The sequence below is a fragment of the Falco naumanni genome, chromosome 4 (genome assembly GCF_017639655.2).
Source record: "Falco naumanni isolate bFalNau1 chromosome 4, bFalNau1.pat, whole genome shotgun sequence".
Taxonomy (NCBI): domain Eukaryota; kingdom Metazoa; phylum Chordata; class Aves; order Falconiformes; family Falconidae; genus Falco; species Falco naumanni.
In genome coordinates, this window is record NC_054057.1 from 56,489,835 (window position 1) to 56,502,204 (window position 12,370).

Sequence of the window (12,370 nt, forward strand, 5' to 3'; positions counted from 1 at the left end):
TCTTAATACTTCCTAAAGCCCCAGGGAGATATTCTTGTTCTTTTGCAAGGAGAGCAAGGCGGTAGATGTCCTTTCTTCCTGCAGTTTATGTCTACAGGATAAAGCTGGCTCTGAGCTGTGCTTTGCAGAGAAGCATTACTAAAACATAAGAAAAGCACTCTGTGGAGTACTGGCTACCAGCATCCTTCAAATCAAGTCTGTGCTCAACCGCCTGATCAAAGCAAACTCTTCTTTCCAGGCACGATGACCTCATCTTTGATTACCTTCTTCTATCAGGAAATACACAGGTGTTTTGCTGATGTGGAAACCTGAAAATTATTTTATTTATTAATTTTACTCTGGGTGCCTGGCTGAAATCCCAGCAACTGGGGTTGCTCAAAATCTTCTTCAATGCAAGATGGACATAAAATTGGGGAAGCAAAGGAGAAAGCTGGTGGTGTTAGTTGTCCATAAGAGCATTTTTATAAGGAACCAAAAGCTAAATAGCTTGTTCACTTTATGATCTAAAAATTGCATCTGCAGTAGTAAACAAAGACAAGTCAAGGCTTGTTCTCCATCCCTGCGGGTAAGCAGCTGACCTCCCTTCCCCACTCTTCCCCCAGGCAGGATTGCTTCCTGGCTGCTGTCCCCAGCCAGGGCTGTCCCCTGAATGCCCAGGCACCAGCTGGGATGGGGTGACCAGGGAATCTGCTAACCAAGACAGAGGAGGGATACTCCTAATGTTTGAGTTCATACCCTAGCCAGTTTATAGAGGCAGTCATCTGCTTTTGTTTTCAAGCAGAGAGACTTCAGTGGGCATTTTGCACTTGCTGAACCTCCCAGAAATGGGATGGAATGACATCTAAACGTGGGAGACGAGAACTACAGGAGAGGAGAAGTGACATGGAAGTCCTCCTGGAAGAAAAACCCACACAAAGGAGTTTGTAGCACAAGGAGCATGAGAGTGCTCTTGCTTGTGTGGCTGCAACAAATCAGTGTATGTGAGGGGGGGCAGAAAGAGAAGGGAACTGGTGGTGGGGAGGAGGCAGTAAACAGAGGGGAAGGGGGACAAACTGAGAGTAGAGCTGCTTGAAAAACATCTATCCCTGAAGACAAATGTAAGGGTTATACTTAATGAGAACTCATTTAAACAAGTCTGGCTAGGGATGACCCGAACAAAACAGGAAGAAGAAAAAATAACACAAAATCTGGAGACAGGGAAATAGAAGAAGAGACTTAAACAGCAGCAAAGAAATAAAAATGTCAAGAGGGATGAAGAAACCACCGGTCTGATTCTCCTTTCCTTTGCAGTGTTTGCAGTAATACAACATGGATGGAGTAGATCTGTATCTGATGGAGATTCTCCTTGCCAGTGTGGACCAGTGGTTTTATTGGATCTAGAGGAGTTTAACAGAGTAAGAGCCAGCCAAGCTGACTTTTGGGAACAGGAGGAAATGTGGGATGGTAGCAGGAGATCAAAGGCAGGTCCTTTTTGACTGCAGGAACTTCTTACTGTTCAATAAGTCCCCCAAAGGCAGGAAATTGGTATCTAATCCTGTCTATTACATTTAGCTTCCAAATGTATTCTTCAGCATATTTCTTTGGGAAGCCATATACCATGTTGCCACGTACGTGCTAGATGAAGAAATGCAGATATGAACATGCACTGTACATGGAAAAGATAATTTCCAGGCTTTTTCAAATATCATACACCTCCCGAGAAGGTTAAGGCTGTCATGACTAGCTGATTGTTTCACATATCCCTTTTAACAAGCTATTTCTAGAGGCAACTGTTAGAATGAACCGCTCACTGCTTGGTTTCTGTGGGGAAAAATAATATTTTTAACTTTTTTTTTTTTTAACAGAAGCATAAGATGTTTAGGATTAATGAATAATGTATTAAATTTGTACCACCTGGTCTAATGTTTTTAACATTAAAGCCTTGCTGTTCACTCAACACATGCTAGGAAGAACTCTGTTGTCATTACCCTTTCAATGACATCCAGACAACTCACATAGTGACATTAATAAAAAGGGACACATTTAGTTGTACCTACCTTTGTACACTCTTGTCCAATTAAATTTGACTCAGTGTCTTCTAGATTTTTAATAACCACCTGGCTATTAACAAGAACTTAACCACTGACAAAACCCTACTTCCACTATTAACCAAGGACAGGTGTAGTAGAAAGAAATGAGCCATATTTCTGCTGATGCCTACTGTATTAACAGGGCTGCAGTTTTTATTTTGAAAACTCAGCTTCTCTCCAATCCCCAGACTACAACCAAATCTTAATAAACAATCCACTACTATCACCTTCACAAATAAAATATATATATGCACATATACACATGGTGGATCCTATTAAAAATATTTCATTTTGTCAACAGTTCACATAATGGAGTCAATGCTTAAGCAGTGTTTTTAGAGAAATATCTCCGACTTGGAAACACAATTAGATCAAAAGGCATAAAGATGGTTTCAAAGGGGCAGGTTGATTGAGCTAATGGATTAGCACTCTTCTTCCTCCGTATTTCTAAGTAGTCTCACTCCCATGAAGGTTAATGGGAGATAGTTTCATGTTCCCATATATATATACCTACAGAGGAGCACTAGCATTATTATCAGATTTTATTCCTCTCTGATACATCCCAGTGACTCATTTGTAGACCAAGAAGCAATACTTCCACCAATTAAAGAATCAATTTTACCAATGAAAATCTGCACCAAATGGCAAAATCTGCCACAGCCCACCAATGAATCTGATTTGGGTTATTGTTTTGGGGAATTTCTTATTTCACAGATGAAAAAAGAGCCTTAGTCCAATTTTGTTTTCAGCCTCCTTCGAGCTGCACCAGAAGAGAAAGCTTGCTCCCCATCTGTATGCCAACTTTTAGTAGGGTTTTGGCTATTTGTATTTTAAAAGATATACCTTTCTGTGGAGGGGTGTTGCAGGGAAAAAATTGGCAGATTTTAGTAGATATTTAGCATGGACACCATATAGTACCTTGAAAACAGGAACTGAACACATTTGTCCCCTAATAGAAGATGTGTGCTCAGATTTAGTCACCAAGTGCCAAAATTCAACTCTTCAGCAGAAACAACTGAGCCTGTGGCAGGGTACAGAAACTCATAAATCTGGAGTGACAGACGGAAGCAGATTACTTTTTAGGAGTATATTTTGAAAGTAGTTCCTTGTCCCATCTCTTCTCAGGTGCATTTCCCTCACATCTCTTGGGCAAAGCAGCTCTGTATCTCCTGGCTTTGAACGAATTCCACTTAATCTACCATACAATGGCATTTTTGAAACCCAGCAGTCTTTGATGGTTCATCATAAATATCCTGAGGTTAACTCCCCCAGACTTTTCCACACAAGCATCTGGTGTTACACATGAAGGTAGGATATATCTACTCAATAAAATAAATGATAGTAATTATGTAAGCACTTATAAATTACACAAGTTTTAAAGCCTGGAGTCTTAGACAAAAGGTTTGTCTTTAAAGTAACCCATATGTGGATGTAAGCTTTCCACCCCTGCTAGCAGTCATCAGAGGCAACTGGACTAATTGATGGTTGGTGTAAGGATTTATCTTTTTGATTCATCACATGATGCTATCTGTTTCTGGTGGACTTTTCATTACTTTTAAGGATGTTTAATACTTAAGTAGATATAGCCAGATGTTTGCTCAAAAGCATGAGCTACCTGAGTGCTTTCCTTTCAGACACTGCTCAAGCAAGGATCGATAATGGGGAATACAAATAGCAAAAATGGCTTTGGACTAGGCTGGTAGCTGCCTTGAAAAATACGAAGGGAGAAACTGGGAAATGTGCTGGGGTTTAACCACTTTCTTCTGAGGTTTGGACTCTCCAGCATCACACTAAATGTACCTGCTGCCAGCCATAAACACACATCAGTAGAAACAAAAAGGATGGTAACGTGCTGACAGTTGTTGTGACTGTTTTGCTTGTGTCCCCAAAAGTGCTTATTCATGTATTCTAGGTTGCTCCTCTGCAAAGCTGCATGTGACTTGAGAAAGAAAATTCGCCTCCCTTATATAAGTGTCCAAATTGATGAAACAGACTCAAATGACACTTCCATTTCTCTCTAATGATCCCTTGGGCTCCCTGGCTTCTTCTGGACCCTCTAACTCTCCAGCCTCCATCTCCAGTATTCCCCCAGCTCTCATTATGGCTCCCACAGCTTTCTGATGATCCTGCTCCTACACAGCGTCCCACACGCACTCCGCTCGCCGCTTTGTACATTTTGTGTGTCCTGACAGTGACTGTTCCTGACATGCCTATTCTTGCCTGTTTGTCTACTGGACTTCTCAGCTGATGTAATCAAAACACAAATGCACATTTCCAGAATGTTGGGAACTGCTGAAAGAGCAGATAAGGTGAACAGCAGCACCCAGGACAGAGAGAGCAGAGGGAAGGCAGCACTCATGCAAGACTTGGGACAACCACAACTTTTGCTTTGAATCTCCTCTGGATGCACATTTCCTTGAAAAATGCTGTTCTTCCCCAGCTTTATATAGTTGCATCTTATCCCATTTTCCTTCCATTGTGAAAGAAGTGGAACTGGTGGGCCCCAAGGAGAGTACCAGTTTGGCAGTAGAAGTACAGTACACAAAGTCGAGGACATAGACCTCTACTGTCGTTTGAAAATTAAAAACCTAAAACCTAAAATGGTGTCACTTGGGCTTGTAATACTATCTCCCCAAACTTGCTTTAATTTCCAGCTAGCAGATCTAACCTAGTATTTACAATTAGAAGGCACATAATATTTTAAAATTCCAGTTCATTTATATTAATCATCAGGTGCAATGCAAATACTACATTTCCCTCCAAGGAGATTAACCTTTATTCACAGAGTGAATGTCTTAAGTGGCCTCCATGAATAAGAGCATGTTTGTCATTAAATGTAAAAATAATTACTTGAATCAGGGCATCAAGTCTCGCTGCAGCTCTTGAGTTGTATATTCCTCTAGGGACAGACAGAAAAACCCACGAAAATGGGGCTTTGGTAGCTCTAGATTTGTACGTAATTTGAAAAGAAAATAAGAAGATAGCTGGAAAAGTGTTATCATATGTCATCCCTCTTCCATTTTAATGTATTTATTGGCACAAGAAATCTTGATGAATGAGGCCTCATTCCTTTAGGGTAAAGCAGCCCTTAATCACCCTGTAAAAAGCTTCATGGTCTTGAACCCACCTGGTGTAATGTTTCATGTCTTTTAGAAGCATCAGAGTCTTGATGTAGCTTCCTTCAGTGACAGTCCCATCACGTCAGGCAGAAACACAAGTCTCATCTGAAGACCTTCTTTGGCCATCATAATATGCTTTGGCTGTCTGTGCTCTTGAAATGTAAAATTATAATCCACTTTCACCTAGGCCTGTTAGATGTTATTTTGCTATTACTTGTGATTTTACCACAAGAGACAGTGATAGTTCTCTATATCCATTTCATTTAAACAAAGAGAAAATCTGACACATTACCATAAACCTCTCTCAAGCCCAGTTGTGGTCTGCTGAGAAATTTGCAGTGATGGAGGTGTATCTGTATTGGGTGAGACAGGACTTTCTGGCTACTTCTACACTAATAAATTAAATGTGCCTAGGAACGTTTTCTGGCACCAAGGACAAAGGCAAAGTATCATCTTGCTCCCTATTATTAAACTTCTTCATACCCTGTACTGACCACAAACTTCCAGCTGGGATAGTCCCTTGCCTGTGAAACTCCCATACAGCCAGTCAGCTGATGGATTCCCACAGGGTGGGCCACCAGTTCTCCTCCACAGGTCAGTTCTTTCTTTCTTGCCCTGCTGCAGAGACATGTCTTTATAGAACAGCCCTGGTAATGTGCCATTTTATCAACAGAATTTGGCTGCTAAAGATCAAAATAGTGGTGAATGAGACCTAACGAGGTTTTCTTGGCACATGACCAGTTTGAGAGTCCACAGATTTTTAACCTGAGGGAGATGTAGCAACACTTCCCTAGAACATCTCTTCAAGGAACTTCCTCCACTGACTTGTAGGAAAGGTATGTAGGGAGAGGCAAACCTCTTTTTCCAAGAATGAGACATTTCAAAAAATCTGTGTGTCACAATCATGGGACATGTTAAAACAGAAAAAAAAAAAAAAAAATCCATTAAGGCTTCCTGAGACGTGGAAGCAGAATAAAAGGATGGATTCCAGGTGTATCTGACTATTTCACAGAAAAGTTTCCACTGAGTTTAACCAAAGTGGGCCAGTTCAAACCTCATCTAAACTATGCTGAGCAGCTCTGCCACCAGGCAGTCAAATTACCGTAGGAAGACGGGACCCTGGAAAGTCCTCTTGGGTCACCAGGTCAGGCCCCCTGATAACATGGATTATTTCCTTCACAAACTAGTCAAGCTCCATCTCACACGTTTCTGGTTTGGGGCTAGTCAGTCCTGGAAAGCCCTCCTGAACAACCTCACTGTGCTGATAGTCAGAAGCCTCCTTTCCAGTCCTAGCCTAAAGGTACCTACAGCGATTTATACTCCCTTGATTTGGGATGAGCCATATCCTGTCTCTTAAGCTCTTCTCCTCCCATGCCTAGCTCTGCATTCCCCTCATCTCAACTTATCAATGTCTACAAATATCTTAAGGGCGAGTGTCAGAAGGATGGGGCCAGGCTCTTCTCAGTGGTGCCCAGTGACAGGACAAGGGGCAACGGGCACAAACTGAAGTTCCACCTGAATATGAGCAAAAACTTCTTTACTGTGAGGGTGACAGAGCATTGGCACAGGCTACCCAGAGAGCCTGGGGACTCTCCTTCTCTGGAGATATTCAGAACCCTCCTGGACACAATTCTATGCAACCTGCTCTAGAAGAACCTGCTTTAGCAGGGAGTTGCACTAGATGATCTACAGTGGTCCCTTCCAACCCCAACCATTTTATGGTTCATATTATCATACTTTGCTTTTCCCAGTAGTATTTAATCTTTCTTGAGCACCAGGCATTAATGGGGCGTATTGCATATTCAGTATTGCAGATCGCTGTGCAACAGCATTCATACTCTCCTTTCTCCTCTAATTACCTTCCCTGATACCTATTAGAATCTCATTCACTTTTGTAATAGGTGCAATGTATTGGTGTATCGGTACGTCGCACTGGCTCAATCAGCCAGAATGATATGTGCACGGGGACAGCTACAGACTTTGCCTCCCAAGACTTCAGGAATAGAGTTAGGTACTTTTAGGGGTTATTAAATCTGATGTATTTTAGATGTCTTTTTGGGTAAGATATTTTATGACTTCACAGACTCCATTAACTAGATCTGACTAGAAAGGCATCTCCATGCAATTATCTCAGATGCAGATGTCCACAATGACTGATATGTATATTTTTATTATCCTCTCAACCATTTTTTGTTGGTAAGCTACTTGGTCATAACATAAATTTTTAAACAGGGCTGAGTGCATGACCTTACACTTTGCATTTCATAATTCCATGCATCACGTATTAATTCAATGATGATTCAATGGTTATGCAATCCTTCCTACAGCATAGCCTGATACTCTAGAAACTGGTGGTGCTTTCTACCTGTGTTCTCAGAAAATGTCACTAATATTTTCTAGAGTGAATAGTATTTCCATGGACAGTTGATAAAAGGAAAAGCCTAGTACTGATCCTAAAAGAGCACTTCCAGCCTTATATTCCGTCTTTCAGGAAAATTTGGAAGATGTCACTTCCCGGGTTACAGACTCAACATCTTGGCATGCTTGTGACTCCAGAAAGACAAAATCCACCATAGAAATGCAGCAGGGAATTACCAGCTTGTGGAGGATTGGGGAACGGTGGTGGATGTGTCATGGAAGTACTAGGGGATGTGTGTAAATCAGGCAGAAGTGAGACAACAGTGGTCCAGAAACCTGCAGCCCTGAAACCCTGTTAGCTTGGGTCAACACTAACTGATGCTTTTTGGGTGCTTCCTATGTCACGCACAGCCAAATTGGAGCACAAAGACAGGGAGTGCTTTTCTGCCCTGTGTCCAGCTACCCTTCACTTGGTGGCATTTCAGGAGAAGCTGCTAGAAAACAGGCTTCATCCAGATGGCCGGCAGAAGAATAACAGGGTGGCGTGGCCAGCATACGTCACACACACACGATGAGGTTGGGAGGTTGTTGTGTCTGTGATTGAAGTGTCAGTTTTATTCATGCACGTTGTTAGCACCAATTACATGCAATTGCCCCCTGAGAAGTGGCTGGTGTTGTGCTCGACTCGACTCTCACATCGGCTGACCCGGCAGAGTAGGGGGCACCAGGGACTGGCTCGCTACCCAAATCCCCCTACATCTTCTTAATAATTCCCGTCTTGGTGATTTTCCTTTCTAACCCCAGTAATACAAACATGTGTAGGAAATATGTTAAGCCTTTTACAAAACTGAACAGTAAGCACAATTATTCAGTTAGCAATTTCAGCAGCTCTTCCTTACAAATGAGGGAGAAAATATTTTATTATCTGGCTGTTCAGCTTTGCCTTCCAAAGCAGCTTCAATGACCCTAAAAAAGCCATCTGACAGCAGTAGCACAGTCTTATTGTGCAAAACACGGTTACATAGCACATAATTTTCTAACTGTGTTGTGAAGTTTAGATCTTCAAAGATGACTCAAACATCAGCTGACCAATTGCAAACATCGTTTCATGTGGCACTGCACTGGTCCAAGACATTGTCAGGATTTATAAAAACAAACCAAAGATTTAAGATTTATTAAAACTCCTTTCAGAAACATGAAGTTGCCCAGGGCACTTACAAACTTTCCCGGCTTTTCTTTCACCATTCCTTTGAATTTCTGTTAGTGGGGCTTGGTAAGACCTGAAAACCAAACCACTGAACATATCACAGAATTACAGTGGCTGTAACTCTCCCAGCACCAGTTTGCAGCCCTAACAGTAGTTAAAGAGCGTGTCTGCTCTCTAATGCTTAGCCTGCAGCCGGGGAAGTGACCACAGTCACTACCATAAGTACTGGCAGATGTGACAGATAAAGGTGTTCAATTTGGATGGGTGTGCAGATGTGCTACACTGGGAACAACACTGCAGGATTTCCTCTGTGCCTTCAGAGACGAAGAAAGTGTTCAGAGTCCAAAGGAGATACAATCTCAGGATTCTATTTGTCTTATCAGAATGGACTCTTGAAACAGCAGAGGAACAAGGATCTCAGTGATTTAAAAGAGAAACATTTCTGGCAGAGATTACAGCAGAGTTATAGGTAAAAGATTTAGCACTCAACTCCTTTTGTTTTAAAGAGCTTGCGGTGCTTTTTGGCTACCACAAGTTTTGGGTCTGATGATGTACAGCAAATAAGTGAGTTTGTGATTTCAGTCCTCTCACTGAAGAAAGCAAGAGTTTTGCTGATGCCAGAGGAGTAAGACGACTTTCTCTCTACCTGCTAACCAACATCATGAAATCTCTGTGTAACACATCTGATACTGGAGGAGTCCCATGACTGAGAATCTGCTGTTCTTTTTGCAGCTATGAATAAATTTTTATTTATTTATTGTGATCTGCAGACACTAATTATTCCTATTTACCAGCCATTGTCTCATGCTTACAGAAATGCTGGCCGAAAAGGATAAAGCTAGGAATTTTGCTTTCAGCTGACCAGTAACTCCAGTTTATCCATGCTGACAGAGTTTTTCAAGATCTGGTTTTACATCTGGGACAGACTTTTTTGAGCACTGAAGGTTAAGTATGTGTAGTTAATGTTAACGCAACCTCTGCTGAATCAGATTTTATATTTAACAGAACTTACACACTTTTATGAGTGTGACAATAAGGGTATCAGATGTTGCAAATTCACATCCTTCAATAATCCATGAATATTCTAAATGTTAACATTCTCCCCAGAATTTACCACATATTTTCAGGTTTCAATCAATGTATCATACACAATCCATTGCTTAATGGCAGGGGGAGATTAACTTTCTGGATCTCAGGCTAAACTCCCCAGAAAGATTTGCAGAAAGTAATAATTCACCCCCAACTCTTCTAATCACATTTAGTTCCAAGAAAAATCTATAGAAATGGGATGTTAGGGGAAAAACTCAGAAGTTTTAGGCACTTTCTGAGAAATCATGGTTTAATCTTTTGACTTTTATAAAAAAGCCCTATAAAATATACTTTGCTCTTGCAATCAACATTTTCAGTGCAAAACTGATTGTTAACATATAAATCAATGTAAACAAAACAATGCGCTCTGTTTTCCTACCTCTTTCAAGAATTTTTCTATCCCAGCAGCTGAGAACCAAAACACTGGGTACTTAAAAGCACAACCACTAAAAGCAATCGGTAGCAAAACCCAACATTTTTTGTAGCAGCATCTACTATTAAACAACTCACTACATAAACAGTAAGCCCATTAGGGCTGCGATGTCAAAGATGCTCTGTAAGCTGAACAGGCAAAACATTTCCATGAGGACTGCAAGCCAGCAAAGCGCTCCATAAGATGTCAAGAGGGAAATACAATTCAGTCTTAATAGGTTCAGAGCTTATGTAAGCCTTGCTTATAGGATAGTCTATTAAAAAAGCAAGCGAGCTAGTGACATTACTGGAAACACAACCTGCAGCTTCCTAGAACATGCAGAATAAAGACATTCAAAACTCCACGCAAAGTCACTGTGCTGGCTGTAAGGTTTGTGTGTTCTGGGACCAAAAATGAAAGGAAATAAAACCATCTCCCAGTATAGTGACAGCCGAGGTGATACTCACTCCTGTATAGAAAACAGACCCGGAAGCCCTTCAGCCCCATGAATGGCTTAAGAAATAAAATCATTACAACCAGCCCACATGCCTTTCTTCTAGTAAAACAACATCTGTTCTGCAAAAAACAGTAAAGCCTTCATTCCTAATTAGTTATGCAGTGCTAGCAATTTTGTATTTGGGGTATGAACAAGTTTTTCTAGGTGACAACTTGATTCATTGAATTAAAGACATGTAGCAATGTGAGATTTGCCATTTCTGGATAAAAAAATGGTACATCTGCACAACTGTAAGGAACCGATATATTGATAATAGCCTTAAACATTAATCAGTGCTCAAATTCAAGCAGAGTTGCTGCAGAAAGCTGTTCTGCTCAGATTGGAGAGGAGCTGAAACAAGCTGTAGCTGCAAAGTGAGCTGCAGCTCCCTGACTCGGTAACCACCAGGCTGTCCTGGATAGCATGGCTTGAGGTCTTGGGAAAGTGAGATCTAGCTAGCGCCTCCCATCCTGGAAAAAACTCCTGTGGTAACACAAGGCAACCACTCACGCGCACAGAAGGGGTTGCCTAAACCCCTCACAGCCACGGATGAGGAGCCCCTGCGACGCCACTGACGCGCTGAGCTTGTGCAGACACAGGCTCACACACCCTTGCCTTGTACATAAATGAGACGTCCTCTCAAGAGCATCAAACTTGAATTGATGAACGCTCAAGTGAGACCTCCACCACCAAGACTAAAGAGAACTAAAGGGACACCACTGGATCCGGTGGGTGCTGAGATCTCTTCTCCCCCCACCCCCTTCTCCTCTCCTCTCACTCTTTATGGAATAATGACCAGATCTAAGCAACAACGCGGCACAGGACTTGCTTATCCAGTTAAAGTAATCACCACTGAGACATCGTACCTAACCACGTCTTGTATTTTGTACTACTAAATCATAAAACTGGTTGGTTGGTGTCATTCCACCTTAATTCAGTCCAAGGGTATCACGAACTAGGTTGTCAGTCCCAACTGACATCCTAAATGACTGCTTCCAGGTCACAACACACACCCACCATGAAAGGGAGAAAAAAACATCTTGAGAACTCACCACCAGGTTTCCTATCACCATGACCAACAAGAAGACGAGAAGGCACAGTGGCTGCCCAGCTACCTCCATGCAGTCCCACATGGTCTCAATCCACTCCCCACACAAAATTCGGAAGATGATGAGGAACGAGTGGAAGAAATCATTCATGTGCCACCGTGGCAAATTGCCGGTTGTACTTATCTTCTTCACATTGTCAATGTAGCTTTTCCCAAAAAGCTGCATTCCTACCACGGCAAAAATAAAGACGATGATTGCCAGCACAAGAGTGAGGTTACCAAGGGCACCTACTGAATTACCAATGATTTTAATGAGCGTATTTAAGGTCGGCCAGGACTTTGCCAATTTGAAGACTCGCAGCTGTGAACAAAACATAAACAACAGTGTCAGTTCACAGAAGCAACAGACATTTCAGCCAATCAATTATTAAAGTGGTTAAAACATGAAAGATGTTAAATACCCCAGTGTGTGTGGTACAAGGTGATTTTAGCTATACCTCCTATTAACCTCACTACGTCTATTAATAAAATATCAGTTGGGCTTCTCGGATGGGAATAAAGTTTTCCAGAGC

The 12,370-nt window shown here is 41.7% G+C and overlaps 1 protein-coding gene across 3 annotated transcripts in view; it reads right to left on the reverse strand.

Annotated features, from left to right (window-relative positions):
* Positions 1-12,370, reverse strand: part of LOC121087401 (sodium channel protein type 5 subunit alpha-like) — a 178,173-nt gene that overhangs the window by 84,003 nt on the left and 81,800 nt on the right. For all 3 annotated transcript variants that reach the window (XM_040592378.1, XM_040592377.1, XM_040592376.1), the window contains one exon: positions 11,803-12,159. In XM_040592378.1, coding sequence (XP_040448312.1) covers positions 11,803-12,159 — 357 coding nt within the window. The remainder of the gene's footprint in view (positions 1-11,802; positions 12,160-12,370) is intronic.